At 35.0% G+C, this 16,812-nt stretch overlaps 1 protein-coding gene and 1 non-coding gene across 2 annotated transcripts in view; one reads left to right on the top strand and one right to left on the bottom strand.

Moving 5' to 3' along the window:
* LOC134275179 (uncharacterized) overlaps positions 1-16,812 on the bottom strand; it is a 62,411-nt gene that overhangs the window by 44,159 nt on the left and 1,440 nt on the right. Inside the window, exons 3-17 of the mRNA XM_062757431.1 lie at positions 16,642-16,786; positions 15,829-15,899; positions 11,723-11,830; positions 11,438-11,584; positions 11,057-11,237; positions 9,725-9,877; positions 7,494-7,633; positions 6,704-6,826; positions 5,953-6,084; positions 4,944-5,058; positions 3,440-3,524; positions 2,993-3,181; positions 2,373-2,495; positions 1,480-1,588; positions 646-828 (exon numbers count right to left, since the gene is read on the bottom strand). Coding sequence (XP_062613415.1) covers positions 646-828; positions 1,480-1,588; positions 2,373-2,495; positions 2,993-3,181; positions 3,440-3,524; positions 4,944-5,058; positions 5,953-6,084; positions 6,704-6,826; positions 7,494-7,633; positions 9,725-9,877; positions 11,057-11,237; positions 11,438-11,584; positions 11,723-11,830; positions 15,829-15,899; positions 16,642-16,786 — 2,004 coding nt within the window. The remainder of the gene's footprint in view (positions 1-645; positions 829-1,479; positions 1,589-2,372; positions 2,496-2,992; positions 3,182-3,439; positions 3,525-4,943; positions 5,059-5,952; positions 6,085-6,703; positions 6,827-7,493; positions 7,634-9,724; positions 9,878-11,056; positions 11,238-11,437; positions 11,585-11,722; positions 11,831-15,828; positions 15,900-16,641; positions 16,787-16,812) is intronic.
* Trnan-auu (transfer RNA asparagine (anticodon AUU)) lies at positions 10,816-10,889 on the top strand. Its single transcript has one exon. It is a non-coding gene; the product is annotated as a tRNA-Asn (tRNA).

Here is a 16,812-nt window from a genome sequence, read left to right as displayed (position 1 = left end):
GTAAATAACTCTGTAGTCGAAATTTAATTATTTAGCTTCATCTGAACATTATGGCCACAATTGAGAAGTTTGTTACAAATTGAGGGAATGCCGGCTTACTTATCGATGGTTATAAATTTAGAAAACAACAATATGTCAAGCAAATGGCTTTCAAGGCTTTAGCAATAGTGTAAAAAAACATTTGACAAAACTTAGAACTTTATCTATATGAACAGTGCTTGATTTTCATTTTTTGTGTTTTATGAAATAAAGTTGATTTTAACAATAAAAAAAAATCCTGCTCAAAGTCCTACTTTCACCTCCCCGTGGTGAGCAGGGGAAACGGGTCTTATGCAGTAGTATCTTTATTGGTGTATACATTGCATATATTGCCACCAATATGCATTTATAGGTTGTACTGTACACGCATATGTGGCTGCCTAACGAAAGAGGCAATGTAGCGGTAATGTATACTTTTTTATGTAGCGGTAATGTAAGGTTTTTTGTAGCGGTAATGAAAATTTTGAAAATGTAGCGGTTATGATACGCACCCGATACCTGTGTGGTATGACAGGTGGACAAGGGTTTGTTTACCTGTGTGGCATGACAGGTGGACAAGGGTTTGTTTACCTGTGTGGTATGACAGGTGGACAAGGGTTTGTTTACCTGTGTGGTATGACAGGTGGACAAGGGTTTGTAGATGACAACATACAGGTTGGATCTATTGATAGGGATCAGCTTGAAGTCCAGGCACGGATCAGAAGAACCTGGATCCACCACTGATCCAGAGGTGTCCAAAGAATAACTCAGCTGGGAGTGTCCAGACAGAATATCACTGCACCAGTCTATCTAAAGTAGAAAGTGTGAATAAAAAGTCAGATTATTGAAAATTTGTCCCAAGTCTTATATTCAAAGTAAACCATTTTTTTTTTTAAATTAAATTAAACTTACATATGATTTTGTCTTCTTAACATTTTTCAAAATTAAAATTCACTGACATGTGTATACACAATTGTTTATACACATTGACATAAATTTACTAAATTCTCAGAAAAAAATAGTGAAGTAAGACAAATTTATCATGAAGTAAATTTACAGAATTATGCACATTTTTAGGTCAGTATGTTATATTTAAATGATTTCTCTAAATTCATTCCACATACTGTGAATCACTTTTTATTTGTGAGAACTTTATTTTGCGTAATTACGCGAGACAGTGTGCTTGCGAAAATTTAAAACTTGCCTATAATAGCATTCCTAAAGATTATATACAGCAAAAACCACAATTTGTGAAAATTTAATCTCGCTTATCACGAGTCAACGACTATCTCGCGAAAATAAAGTGTCGCGAAAATTTAGTGATCTACAGTATTACAAATCACAAAATTTACTATGCTGCAAATGCTCTACTCCATAAAATAGTTTAGAAAAACCACTGCAACCTGCACAATGATGTATAAATACACACATAGCAGGTGGTAGTAAAAGACTTGTACTCACCATTATAAGACCTTTCTGTAACAACCAGTTTGCCACCCAGGGTAAAACTTCAGTCAGATGGGCGGACATCTGTACTGGTCCAGCATTATCTAGCTTCATCAAGGTGCTCCTGAATGTAGAGGTCAAAGTATCAGTCAGAGGTCAAAGTAACCAGAGGTCAAAGTATCAGTCAGAGTTCAAAGTATCAGTCAGAGGTCAAAGAATTAGTCAGAGATTAAAGTAACAGTCAGAGGTCAAAATATCAGTCAGTCTGAGGTCAAAAATTCAGTCTGCGGTCAAAATATAAGTCAGAGGTCGAAGTATCAGTCAGAGGTCAAAATATCAGTCAGTCAGAGGTCGAAAAATCAGTCTGAGGTCAAAATATCAGTCAGAGGTTGAAATATCAGTCCGAGGTCAAAGTAGCAGTCACAGAGGTCAAAGTATCAGTCGGGGTCAAAGTATCAGTCAGGGTTTTGCAAAAAATATTCATACAATTACATTGTACTCTATCTACTATTAGATCTAACATACCTGCTACAATGTCAAGCCTTTTAAATACATTGTACTTTATAAAGAAAATTAAAACTTTTATGTTCCAGCATACTGTAAACCAACTTTTATTCACATGCGAGAAATTTTCGCGAGGTTAGCGAGAGCCTCGTCATTGCCAATATTTCTCGTCGCGAAATGATCCTTTTAGTCTATTTTTCTATTAAATCACTTACAAAAAAGGCTTATTCGCGAAAATTAATTGTCGCGAACTTCTTTATCCCCGGTAAATCGCGAAATAATGTCGTCGCGAATAAAAGTTGGTTTACAGTACTTTCTTGAAAAATCAAAATCCCTCTGTTTAAAGCATCAATTCATTTGAGAAGTTATTAAGTTTTCAAACTTCACTACTGTTAAATGCCAACCCTTCATCATCCATGACTATCCAAGCTGAATTATGGCTAATGTTTCTGAAGAGAGCATTGTACAGAAAAGTCATCAGATGCTGTACTGTGATGTCTGCTGCAACCACTCCATGCACCAATTTACTGAAACAGACCAGGACATATTTAATGGTAAGTCAAACCCACTTCCACTGATGATAAGAGTTTAACAAGTTATAAAATTTCCACCCAATATAAACAGTTACATCAGTGAAGTATAACCAATTTCTTTTACATTTATCTATCTTCTGGAGGTTAAATGAGGTTACAAAAGACAAACCTGTAAGTAAAATGCATGACAATTGTAAAATGTGCCATTTAGATGAATTTTATTATTTGAATACTGCATTTTTAGTCAATTTCTGCATGTATTTACGTTGTCAGATTTGATAGAAGCAGCGTTACAACTTATTCAGAGGTAAAAATAGCAACCATGAAATGAAGCATAAAGAAAATATAACTTTTACATAGCAACTCAAAGTTGCATGCATGTCTCGTTATATAATATAATATGCAAAGATCAAATCAAAACAAGAACTTAAGCACTGAAATCCTTAAGATTTTTAATTGGTGGGGGAATGATACCTTTACACTAACAATACCTGGTTTGGTGAAATGCTTTAGCCAGGGTGACGATTGACATGTTCTGGTCAGGGTGAGCAGTAAACATGTACTTGTGAGACTGACCAATGGCGGCCGTGTACCAGCGATCCTCCCGTGGATCATAAAGGATGTCAGGTACCAGGGTCCCCGGAAACACCTTAAACACACCGTTCTCTGTCCCCATGTATCTGTAAATAGAATCAACATTTGTCTAACTCTAAACATCGTCCAAAGATCATTGCTCCAAAAATCATTACACAGTAAGCACTAAGAGTACTTGAAGTCTATCAGTTCTTAATCTTAAAAAAAGCCTAAAATTCTGTTTTCATTATTTTTACAATGATGGATCATTTCAATTTAGACCTCAAGTAACATTAACTGTTTTCAAAAAGGGGAACATGCCTCATATGCCTCTTGTGTACATTATAATAAATTAATACATGTACCTCCATATAGCATCAGTTGGTATCTTCCAGTGTTGATCAATTTTGTTCATCAACAAGACATCACCAGCAACAGATTCTGTCACTCCTGAAAAACAGTAAATCAAGGATGATACAAAATGACCTACTGTAAAAGCACAAATATTCGTGGGATTAAATAGTAATTTCGTTGTTTACAATTATGGACGCATTTAAATCCCACACGAAATTTTATATGACTATATATTGAATAGGGGTACTTTCAAAACAACGAAATTAAATCCTCACGAAACTATTCTAGATGACAAAACAACAAAATTTTATCCCCATGAAAATTTGTGCTTCTACAGTAACACTTAAACACTGTTGTGAGCTGTATAGTTATATGGGCTATTGTATTTGACCTGGGTTGCTCTGTGGTTAGAACACCTGTCATACAAGGTGAAGTGAGTTCCATTCTCAGCCCAGCCATATTTTTATATTCACTTCTCCTTTCCTACCTCAAAACTTTAGGATATGTTTTTTTCATGCAATCAATCACTGCTTCTGAATTACTTTTTCTTTAATTTCTCTAACCAAAACAAAACATATTGTCAATAAGAAATCTAAAATCAATGCTCTGAAAAATTACATTTCTGTGAGAACCTTCACATATCTGTACTGAGTTATCAATTATTTTAAAATAATATTTATCTAACAGTGCTCCAAGTCACACTTGCTCTTAGGTCGCAAAATGGTATTAACACTTTTTTTTGTAACCTGTTCAGAATTTCTGGTATATATATTTCACTCGCCATAAAATAATACATTTTGTGAATAAAACTTGATAATTTAAATAAGGATATGTATTTTATATATGTCTTTATTATATCAAACATTACTTATTACTGTGACTATTAAAATTTGCTAGGTTGAATGAAATATTTTTACTGAATACATGTACCCTTATGGTTGTACAGAAGAACACAAGTAATCTGATTAAAGAAACAAAATTTTATCAAATGAAAATACAAGACAGGTGTTGAGACAGGACTTTGCCTGCTGTTTGTCATGTTTACTTACTACTACGTACCTTACCCATTGCACAGTCATTATAAATGCGGCCAAAACACTCTTTATTAGAATGATTTATTGTTATATGCAAGCAATTGACCAAATGCTTCAATAACAAAATCGGGTCTTAGAAAGTTTACGAAGTTTGGATGCCATTCTATCAGGAACATTATCTATACATGTCTCTGGTTCTATCAAACTTTGTACAGCACAATAACATTACGTGATCTAAGTCCATGCGATGCTTTTTAAAGTGTATTTAAATATATGTCTTCAAACATTTTCTTGATAGAGAATCTTTACAAATGAAATATCAATTAAATTATAATTAAAAATGGACGTAAAATTTTCAATGCTCTGAAAAATTACATTTCTGTGAACCTTCCCATATCTGTACTGAGTTATCAATTATTTTAAAATAATATTTATCTAAAGTTGTTTCCTCCTGAATAAAGGTACTGGATATTTCTATAACCTGCATGTTGAGAGAATCCTGTAGTGTTTTTGAAGGTGCTGTGGGCATCCGAGTAGCTCTTGTTTTGTTCATACATCAGGCTCTTCTCCAGGTCCCAGAAGGAGCCAGGGGCAAACTGGAAGTCAACAAATACTATATTTATTGAATAACTGTAACAACTACAATGTAAAGACTTGATCTGTATGAGCATTTTATGACATATTTCTGAAAATAGTAAATTTCTTCTTTTACTGTGTTTCTGAGCTTTAAAAACTCTCCAAATAGATTTCAAAATATACTTTATGAGTACTTAAAATAGCGGGCTTCATATTTTAGCTGCTTTGCCGCAGACGAGGATGCGTCAAATCATGAATACTGCTAACAATTCATTTATAAATAGAAAAAATGGCCCAAACATGTACACTAATTCATGATTATGCCAACAACTCCATATCCATTGATTGGGCTAAATTTTGAATATGCCTAATTATGTACACGTACAGTATGTAACTAGCAGACTTACCACTGTACATCCTGGATTGAAAATTTTAACTGGAATGACCAGTGATTTATGGTTATACCTAATATTGAAGTACTGTCTGGGATGAATAGTGGTTTATTGTACGATTAGCTGGAATGACCTTTGGTCCTACCTTTGGCTGAGATGACCTTTAGTCCTACCTTATATTGAGATGACCTTTGGTCTTACACCTTTGGTCCTACCTTTGGTGAGATGACCTTTGGTCCTACACCTTTGGTCCTACCTTATATTGAGATGACCTTTGGTCCTACACCTTAGGTCCTACCTTATATTGAGATGACCTTTGGTCCTACCTTTGGCTGAGATGACCTTTGGTCCTACCTTATATTGAGATGACCTTTGGTCCTACACCTTAAGTCCTACCTTATATTGAGATGACCTTTGGTCCTACACCTTAGGTCCTACCTTATATTGAGATGACCTTTGGTCCTACACCTTAGGTCCTACCTTTAGCTGAGAAGCCCTTTGGTCAGACACCTTTGGTCCTACCTTGATCGTGGCATTGGCTGGGATGACCAGGGCCTGGTTGCGCTCACACACCCCATTATGACCCACCACTGAGGTGTTGATAAAACCCTGTCTATGGTACAGAAAGTCAGGGAAACTCTTGGAATCTGCATTCTACAAACAAATACCTGTATAAGCAAATATTTTAAACTGGATGTAATTTTTCTTTTGTATGCAATTTAAGACCATATACTAGTAATCCATTTTCTTTATATTCATTGAAAACAAAATCATTTCTAGTGAACTTGTTTAACATGTTAATATTTAATATGTTTGATGGAATGTGTCATTTCCAAGTTTAAACTTATTTAATTCTAATAAACCATAAAACTAAACTTGTACATGTATATAGCAAAATGGATGTTAGATAAAGTTCCTAGTGGTTCAGTTTCAAAATGTTTAATGGTAATTAGTAAATTAGAGAACTTCTCACTGAACATAAAGTCATTTCCAGAATATCTATAAATTAGGCACAAACTAAACAATAGCTGTGTGAGAACTCTCATTTTTACCCCTTTTTTTCTACATGTCTATCAATTGTCACTTAAAATATTTACGTAACTTGAAGCAAAATAAGACTATCAAATGATTTTCTCCTAAGGTGAAAAACCCCTCAAATTAATTAAGTCGCTGAGTCTGCTGGGATTTGAAAACAAATTTATCTGCGCACCAGCTTGTAGGAGTGAGATGACTAATTGTCAGTAGGATATTGTACCAGGAAGTGAGACTTCACCTGCAGTGTTTTCTGTCTCGTATCGTCTTGGAATATCACTAGGACTACGGTGAAGTTACCACTGAATCCAGACAGAGGCTTGTAATAACATACTGCTGTCTTCACTACCTGCTGTACAGACTTCTGATGGAATAACACATAAAAATCACAATGAAGATTGATGCAAAGCCTCAAATCAGCTGAAAACTAAATCAAGCATTTTTTTTAAAAAGTATGTCACAAGGATAGTGCAAGATTTTCAAAGCTTGAGGGGTAAACATCAGTCTTGTTCACATTGAATACACATGTGTAATATGAAAGTCCTTGCACCCACCTATCAAAAATAAGGCCAAGGTTAGTTTTCAAAAGTGGGTCAAACTCCACGGTCAAGGTCAAAGAAAAATAATACTACCCAAATTTACCCCAAAAAAGGACTTGTCACAATGAATATATGAAAAATATTAAAGTCCAAGCACCAATCATTCAAAAGTCATGGCAAAGGTTTATATGAAGTGTGTCAAACACTAAGATTAAAGTTTAACATGTTAAAGGAAAAAAATTAATAGAAAAATATATGGTTTATGATTGGACATCATTCTTAAAGCAAGCAAAAGCATAAAATACAAGAAATACATGTAGTACCAAAAGTAAGAGACAAAAAATATAAACCGAAGGTTTTTACAACGCTTAGATCTTGATCTCTCTGCTTTAGCTGTCTGAATTTTCTCAAGCAGAGAGCTACAGTTCTGCAACTATTAAAGCAATCAATTTAATAGTTCTTTCTTTTGGGAGTTTTCTTAGAGTTGTTTACCTTGATAACCTCTTGACCTTCCATGCCATTGGTGATGTTATAAATAGCAGCAGGTGACAGCCTAGGTTCCAGTTGATCGACGGTGTAGACTTCCAGGTCCTGTCCGCCCACTGCCAGCTCAGGGTGGATATACACCACACCTATATACACACAAAATACAGGGTGGGTATACACAACACCTACACACAAATACAGGGTGAATATACACAACACCTACACAAAAATACAGGGTGAATATACAAAACACCTACTCACAAATACAGGCTGGATATACACAACACCTACACACAAATACAGGGTGAATATACACCACACCTACACACAAATACAGGCTGGATATACACCACACCTACACACAAATACAGGGTGAATATACACCACACCTACACACAAAATACAGGGGTGGATATACACCACACCTACACACAAAATACAGGGTGGATATACACGACACCTACACACAAATCAGGGTGGATATACACAAATACAGGGTGGATATACACAACACCTACACACAAATACAGGGTGGATATACACAACACCTACACACAAATACAGGGTGGATATACACAACACCTACACACAAATACAGGGTGAATATGCACAACACCTACACACAAATACAGAGTGGATATACACCACACCTACACACAAATACAGGGTGGATTTACACAACACCTACACACAAATACAGGGTGAATATACACCACACCTACACACAAATACAGGGTGAATATACACCACACCTACACACAAATACAGGCTGGATATACACCATACCTACACACAAATACAGGGTGAATATACACCACACCTACACACAAATACAGGCTGGATATACACCACACCTACACACAAATACAGGGTGAATATACACCACACCTACACACAAATACAGGCTGGATATACATCAAACCTACACACAAATACAGGGTGAATATACACCACACCTACACACAAAATACAGGATGGATATACACAACACCTACACACAAAATACAGGGGTGGATATACACAACACCTACACACAAACTACAGGGTGCATATACACAACACCTACACATAAATACAGGGTGAATATACACCACACCTACACACAAATACAGGGTGGATATACACCACACCTACACACAAAATACAGGGGTGGATATACACAACACCTACACACAAATACAGGGTAGATATACACAACACCTACACATAAATACAGGGTGGATATACACCACACCTACACACAAATACAGGGTGCATATACACAACACCTACACACAAATACAGGGTGGATTTAAGGAATCACTGTCTAGTTAGTGTAGTATGCCAGGGCATCAACGATAGTGGGAAACATGGGATAATTTGCATAACGGGCAAATATATTTCCATTTCACTGTGAAATAAAACTGTAGATTTAGACTTTTAAAATGTAGATTAATAGATTTAGATAACATGAGGACTTCCATGCCAATTTCAAGAGTCCTCACCCCACTGACGTCAAACACAAAGGCAGCCGCACAAGATTTACATGCATATTTGGCCTCCTTAGCATCAGACACAGAGACAGATGCACACGAGATTTGCATGCGTATTAGGCCTCCTTATCTCCTGACCTATCAACCTGCCTAATTTACATTCTGGCAGAATTATCAAGAAATAAACTCCCCCTAACTTTCAAAGAGTAATCACAGATAAAAAAAATTAGAAATGGAAATATTTACACAACACCTACACACAAAAGCAAATCTTAACAAAATGTTCACTTGGCAAATAATTCTTTAGAATTCAAGAAGGGAAAGCTTTATTATATTGTCTTTAAGAAACACATGTCATATATAAAGTAAAACTTGGTTATGATGAATAGAAAATTACTCAGGAAATACTTTGAATTTAGCTTCCTTATAACCTAGAATATATACTGAAAATTCCTTATTTTTCACAAGTACTTATCATCGCGAAAGACCTCTTCACCGTCAAATTGCGGGAATAATAATTCGTGAAAGGAGGGTTTCTCAAGAGATTTGCTTTGATTTCAGCACCAAAAAAATAATAGCGAGAAACTTCTTACACAAGTGGTGCCTCTCGATAGCTTACGCGATAATTAATTTCATGCGTATATTTAGGAATTTACAGTACCTGTTGGGGAGGAAGACATAGTACAAGGCATTCTGTAAGATTCCTAAAGGCCTCCAAACAACAGACATCTCCTTATGTGTAGAATTTTAATGTATTTTTATTACCTGAACTCCCCACTAAGAAGGCATAGCTGTCTGTACCAAGATGGAAGTGAGCTACTTCATAGAAAGTCAGTTCCAGATGGACATCTATAGCTGTGACCCCAAAGAATTCCCCACTGCTGTTCAGTGTCGGCATACTTAGGGTCATCTTCAAACCTACAAAGAAATCCATTATTCTTCAATCATTCTTATACTTTTAAATAAGAGAACCTGAAGAACACTTTCCCAATTACAAAATATTATGAGTAAATATCAGTACTGAAAAAACCTTAAGTCTCTGGGAGAATTGTAGCTTGATTTTTTTGGAAAAGTTACCACAAGAATTGTAGCATATTTTAAAGTTTTAAGGGACTCCGATCCTCAACCAGGAAGGACAACTCTTTAATTTAAAATTTAATTCAAAAATTTTCAAAATGAAACTTGAAATTAAATCTTTTCATGCAACAATTTCAATTATGTACCTCTTAATGTGTTTCAAGGTTCTTTGAAGTTCTCAGAGAGGTCTAATTAAAAGTCGAAATTTTTACCCCATGAAAGCATTTTAAAATTACATATATTAAGAAATTGATATTCATTTTAATCTAACCATAGATACCAATGTTTATTCGCATGAAATGAAATTAGAAGTGATTTATGGAGCTTTGCAATGACAGGAGAATCTTTATACACTTTGAATTGTAATTTACTGATAGAAGTAAATAAAAGAAATTAAAGTACATTATACATGTATGTATAAAAATTGTGGAATTTCTTCAAAAGCCTGGTTATCTATGATTTTTATTTTTGAAATGTGTTAATTGATCAAATTTGAATTGGAAAATGCATAGCAGGTGTTTTTATTTGCAATTCCTGAAAATATATTTGAGATTTACTAATTTTCTCTAGATATAATATGATTAACTTGAATGATGAAGTTTGAAGAATTATTAGGGGTAAAACATGTTACTTTGAAAATTCAGAGACATTTTTGTGAGCAATTTCAATTAGTCAATACTTGATTTTCAGAACCTGAGTATTGGAGTACCTTAAATCAAAGATTTATTATCTTTGTGTCATTTGTTTCACAGGTGCTTGAAAGTCCGTCAATATATCGGGTCTCAACAGCTCAGTTGGTAAGAGCCCTGGCACATTATGCCAGAGGCCCTGGGTTCGAGTCCCAGTTGAGACATGATTTTTCACCACCTGTGACATTTTGTCAAAAATTGCACTATATGTATCAAACCGAAAAAAGGCTGCATGGAATTTTTAAAGCATTTTCTAAGCATTTCATATAATATACTGTCATGTCAACCTTATCCCCTAGACAAGACTAGAGTGTCGAGTTACCAGTCCCACCTGTATTGGGCTCCCTCTGGGGGACACTGTAGGTAACACTGGAACCGTTGACCACCGCCTGGAACTGGGAATAGTATTCCCCCATAATCTTAACCAGCTTCTGTCCATCCGAGTTCTCAATAAAGGTCACATTTCCCACCGGCCCTGCAGGCTTGTCATTGTCTTGTTGCTTTGACAGTTTCTGAAAAAATTCAATTGAAAATGCAAAATAGTCCATACATATAGAAGATGATTATACAGGTGTTTCTACATGTATATGGCACATTTAAACTTGCATGACTAAAATTCAAAACAGAATGCCTCTATACAAGTTTATACATATAGCAAATGGTTCAGAATTTTCTTTTTCAGTCATTGTTTACAGAGAATTTCCTGACTTACAGGCCACTTGAGGTCCTTCTGAGGTCCAAACCGGTTGTTGAGATTGAGGTTGTTCTGATCTGCGAGTTGTATCAAGAAATGTTTTGGAGTGTTTGTGTTTTTGATTTCATCCCCCAGGGCATATACAAAAACATGGACAGAGTGGTTCTAAAGAAAAAAATATAAAACTGACATTAAAAAACAGAATGTTTCAAGGCAATGAAAATATAAAGCAAAGAGACCTTGGAAATTTTTTTTAACATTATCTTTTTTTATTACAACAAGCTCTATCTTTTCTATTTTTACCATGAGGGCCTGTCCTAATGCGAGTTCCTCAAGAATGTCCTCTGGTGTATCCTCAGGCATACCATCAGTGAGGAACAGGATCATGTCCAGGGAGTCCTCAAACTGCTTCTGTAACAATCAGAAAATGCATGTATAACATCAGCAGTTGTCATAAATACAGTCCTCAAACTGCTTCTGTAACAATCAGAAAATGCATGTATAACATCAGCAGTTGTCATAAATACAGTCCTCAAACTGCTTCTGTAACAATCAGAAAATGCATGTATAACGTCAGCAGTTGTCATAAATACAGTCCTCAAACTGCTTCTGTAACAATCAGAAAATGCATGTATAACGTCAGCAGTTGTCATAAATACAGTCCTCAAACTGCTTCTGTAACAATCAGAAAATATATTCTCAATGTATATTTGAACAAGTAAATGTAGATTTTATTTAGCATGTTTCTTTATGTTCTTATTTATGTTCAAGACATTTAGCATTGTACTTGAATTAGCGCAAGTTTCTTTCCACCAAAAGCTCTATAAACAATACAAAGCAATATGTAATACATTTACAGCTCCTGTAAAATTTTTAATTTTTAATTTATCACTTATCTACAGATAGGTAATATCATGCTTACTTAATGTATTAAAATTCATTAATGCAACTAAAGCTGATTTTATGGAGCTAGTCCACAAACTTTTTGATAATCCTTCATAAATTACAAATTCTCATCAACTGCATTGCAAACTGCATTGCAGTTGCCTGCATGGCGCAGTTAGAGCGTCTTCTCTAGAGTCACAAAGTAAGGAGTCAATCCTTACATCACGGATTTGAATCCAACTGTGGGACATGGAGACCGGTCCTTCGAATGAGACTGTATAAACCGAGGTCTCGTGTCACAGTAGGTGCTGGCACAAAAAAGATCCCTCCCTGCTCAATGACCCTCGAGTGCCGAGTAGAGGACAAAATTTGCAGCTCTCCACCGGCAAGTGGTGGCATCTCCATATGAGTGAAAAATTCTCAAGAGGGACATTAAACAATAAAGAATCAATCAATTGCATTGCATGACGCAAAAAACTTCTTTTTTATGAAAATGGAAAAAAAATATATGTCAGGTACACTTGTAAACTTTTTACAATAAACTCTCAGTTACATTTTATGAACCACAATCAAACACCACTATACAAGGTAATGTTGATAACAATTTATATAGTTTCGATACCAGGAAGATATCCTTATCCATTTACAGTGATAAACAGCACAGTTGGAGATAATAAAACTCAGGTATACTTCATAGTAATCAATGGAGGATATATACAGGTATATATATAATTTTCTTTTCATTCCCCCATTCTGCACTTTGCAGAGATGAAGGAATTGTTTAAATATTAATATACATGGCTAGTTTATTTATAAATACATTACAACAGCATCATGGTTCCTTCTATTATTATATCATTAATAAATTGTTTGATTTTTTTTTTTTCTTCAGTTCCTTTTCTAACAAGTGGCACAGTCCAAGGGAGAGAACTTTTTATGACATTACCGAAAACAAGGCTACATTGACAGAGTAGAATCCCATTACACTATATATGGACAAGGCCACTGTTTTTGCCACCATTTCCACAGGAGTTAAGCCTTTATGGAGAATGGCCTGTGTGGAAACAGAAGCTTGGGTTAGTGGTGATAGGGGAGTCATATATCGACTTGGCTTAGATGGGACTGTACGAGATACCGTCACCAGCCCTTGTCGATATGGGCTGGAAGACATTTCAGTGACTGGGCAAGGGGAGCTGGTATACAGTGATTTTAACAATAGAACTGTAAACATTGTCAGACAAGGGAGAATTGAGACATTGATTAATGTACCCCAGAACTGGCATCCACGAGGCCTGTGCTGTACCAGATCCGGGGGCATTCTCCTGAATCTGTGGAACGGACCCCAGAACAAAATTGTCTGTTATCAGGGAGGTAGGTCAATGCTAGAAATAGAAATCGGTGAAAACGACAAGCCAATCTTTCAATCAGGGTCATCATTGCTATTTGTGGCAGAGAACAACAATGGAGACATTTGTGTTTGTGATCTTGTTTCTAACACAGTAGTTGTTATGGATGAGACAGGAAGAGTGCGATTTCAGTATGATGGAACGCCAGCAAACAGAGAGAAGAAATTCAAACTTAGACAAATAGCAACAGACTCTTTGAGTCAGATCATAGTGGCAGATGTAGGCAATAACTGTCTGCACATTGTAGATAAGAATGGACAATTCTTGAGATGTGTGGATAACTGTGGACTAGAAAATCCTAGTGGATTGAGTGTGGACAGTGAGGGGAGGCTGTGGGTTGGAATGTGTGATTCAGGAGAAATTAAAGTGATCCAATACATGTAAACATTATATATACCATACAAGCAGAATTTTTAGCTAGGATTCAATTTTGCCATTATTACAAATATTTCTGAAATAGCTAAAATTGAATATCGTTAACAATTCATTCCATATCAATTGGTATAGCTACATATATCTCTCTTTACATTATAAAATCACTAAAACTACTTTTTGTAAAAAATATGAAAACCAAATGTTGTGGATAAATTGCTACATTTGTATCTTGCTAGTTTCAACTAAAAGAAGAGGAGTGGGCAGGGCAGTTGGGATTATTGGTATTTAATATCATTGCAAATGCTCAAAAGCTTCTCCAAATATCGCCTCAAGATGAAAGTTTCAACCACAAAACAGACTGTTTGGATTTATGCAATAAATTTTTTTATTGCAAAAGCTCAAATGCATCTCAAGATATTGTGAGGAAATGAAAATGTTACAGACAGACAGAAATACAGATGGACAGATAGACAAACTGAAATTCATAATGTCCTTTTTGCAAAAGCAGGAACAAAATTAGTTTCTGTTTGTTATGTGTTGGTTTTTTTTAATGGTTATGAACACTAGGGATGTGCGATTTTATCGGTATACCGGTATATCGCGATTTTTTAATGGGTGATACATAACATGATACGGAGACCTAAGTACTGGTATTTAGGTACATATTATAAAGTCCAGAAATTATTGATTAATTGTTCAATCTTTCAAATTCCAATTACAAAAGGTCCAAAAAATGTTGTAAAAAGTGAATAGAACGGCATCTTACCAACCAAACATGATTAATTTCATGTATATAAAAAATTTTTAAAGGTGAAATTTTGTTTTTCTAGCGTATTTTTACGAAAAATAATGACTATTCATTTAAAATCATTGTAAAAATTGCTTGTAAAAATATCACGATATTATCATGATATTTTTAGAAAAAATTGTGATATATCGAAATACCAAATTTCTGGCGATACCCATTAAGGAATGACTCTAATTCTTGGCCAGATTATCGAGTATAATATGGTTTGGGTCAGTTTAAGCTTTATAATACGCGGAGCGGATTATAAAAAAGCGTATATTATACTCGATAATCTGGCCAAAAATAATTTAATTTTAAAATAATTAAACAACTGGGGATGTGAAATTGTGTTGTTTTTATTAGTTCAAATTTACCGCGCAATAATACAACCGTAGTAACGGAAGTGATGGGAAGCAAGGGGAGGTAAAAACTGATACATAGATCTAGCAGCCATGATGCTTGTTTACATGAGGTAAGATCGAGCAACTGTTTGAAGTTAAAGGTACATTCATTAAATCTGGAATTTTTCATGAATCCGAAGGACTGGAAATGAGGGGATTGATGGATACAGATGATACAGCTGGTTGTCAAGGGGGTGTGTCCCCATACCAAACCAGATTATACAAAATGTTATGCGTTCCTTTTTGGAAATCAACCAATGAGAGACAAGAATACAAACAGAATTAAATTATTCCCTAATGAACACTGTAGTTAAAAAAATATTTCGATATACAAAGAAAGTGTAAGGTAGTCATGGTCACTGATTGATCTAAACGAAAACCAAAACTTATTACATGAAAGCCTTTTTCTCATGACTGACACAAGCATCTAATCTTTCATAATCCTACACCAAGGAAATCCATTTAGTTAATCTGATTGTTCTCCCAGGATCTGCCATTTTCCTGACAGAGCTGTTATAAAAATTCCGTAGCTTTGTCATGGATAAATCTACTTACTGGATTTATTTGCTTGGAGTGGCTCAGCAGCTGGAAAGCCTTGGAAAATGCATTCCCATAATATGTGTTACCTAAAAAATAAACTGCATCTTCTCAATAATGCAAAGGCTACATCATATAGTGATAATACAGATTAAAATAACAGCTTAATTTACAATTACTCCTGACAGTGTCACAGTTCTGATAGCTAAGTCATCTATTATGTAGTGTTTATGAAACAATACCTAGGGGAATTAATAAAATCTAGTTGGACTTTTTCATTGATGTACAAACCTATCTTGCATAGGCCTTTAAATTAAGGGAAGAGATACGCATTCGTAAACTACATGTAAGTCATGAAAAAAAAAAATCCTCCCACTCTAATGATCAATTTCTAGAAGCTTTTAGAAGGAAGCTCTAAACACAACAGAAACTGTTTTGTGGATTAAGAGAAAAACATATCATATAAAGATATGCATATTGAGACTTTTTCATTCATTTAGAACATAGGGTACGTGCCTTATTTGCGCAGGAAAAATGTTCAAAGACAATGGACTATTTGTGAGCATGCAGAAATCACTGTTGTTTACTTACATGAGGAAAATTAATGAAAATAATAATAAATCAATTAAATTTCTTACTCTTGGTCTTATATAATGCTAAAAATATTTTAATCTATTATAAATTAGGTAATTAACGGTAAATAAAAATTTCTTTAATCTTACATCTAAGGGCAGATCACTCTAACTACATAAAACTACCCAATAAATAGAGCTCTTTAGAGTGCAGTGTTAAGAGTGTCCTTAAATGTTAAATATACTGGCATTCATTGACCTGATGGTACAGAGCTGTTGATAAGTTCTTGAATGGATTCCATGTTGTCAGTGGTAGCTGGTACCAACATATGAATCCCTTGACTGTTCTGTTGGGGGGAACACTTGGAAGACACTGCAGAACTGTTGAAAATGACCACACCCATCTGATAACGAGACAGACATGGCAAAT

The sequence above is a fragment of the Saccostrea cucullata genome, unplaced genomic scaffold (assembly GCF_032062105.1).
Source record: "Saccostrea cucullata isolate Sc308-1 unplaced genomic scaffold, CSIRO_AGI_Scuc_v1 ctg189, whole genome shotgun sequence".
Lineage (NCBI taxonomy): Eukaryota > Metazoa > Mollusca > Bivalvia > Ostreida > Ostreidae > Saccostrea > Saccostrea cuccullata.
This window is presented reverse-complemented; position numbering and strand designations above follow the sequence as displayed.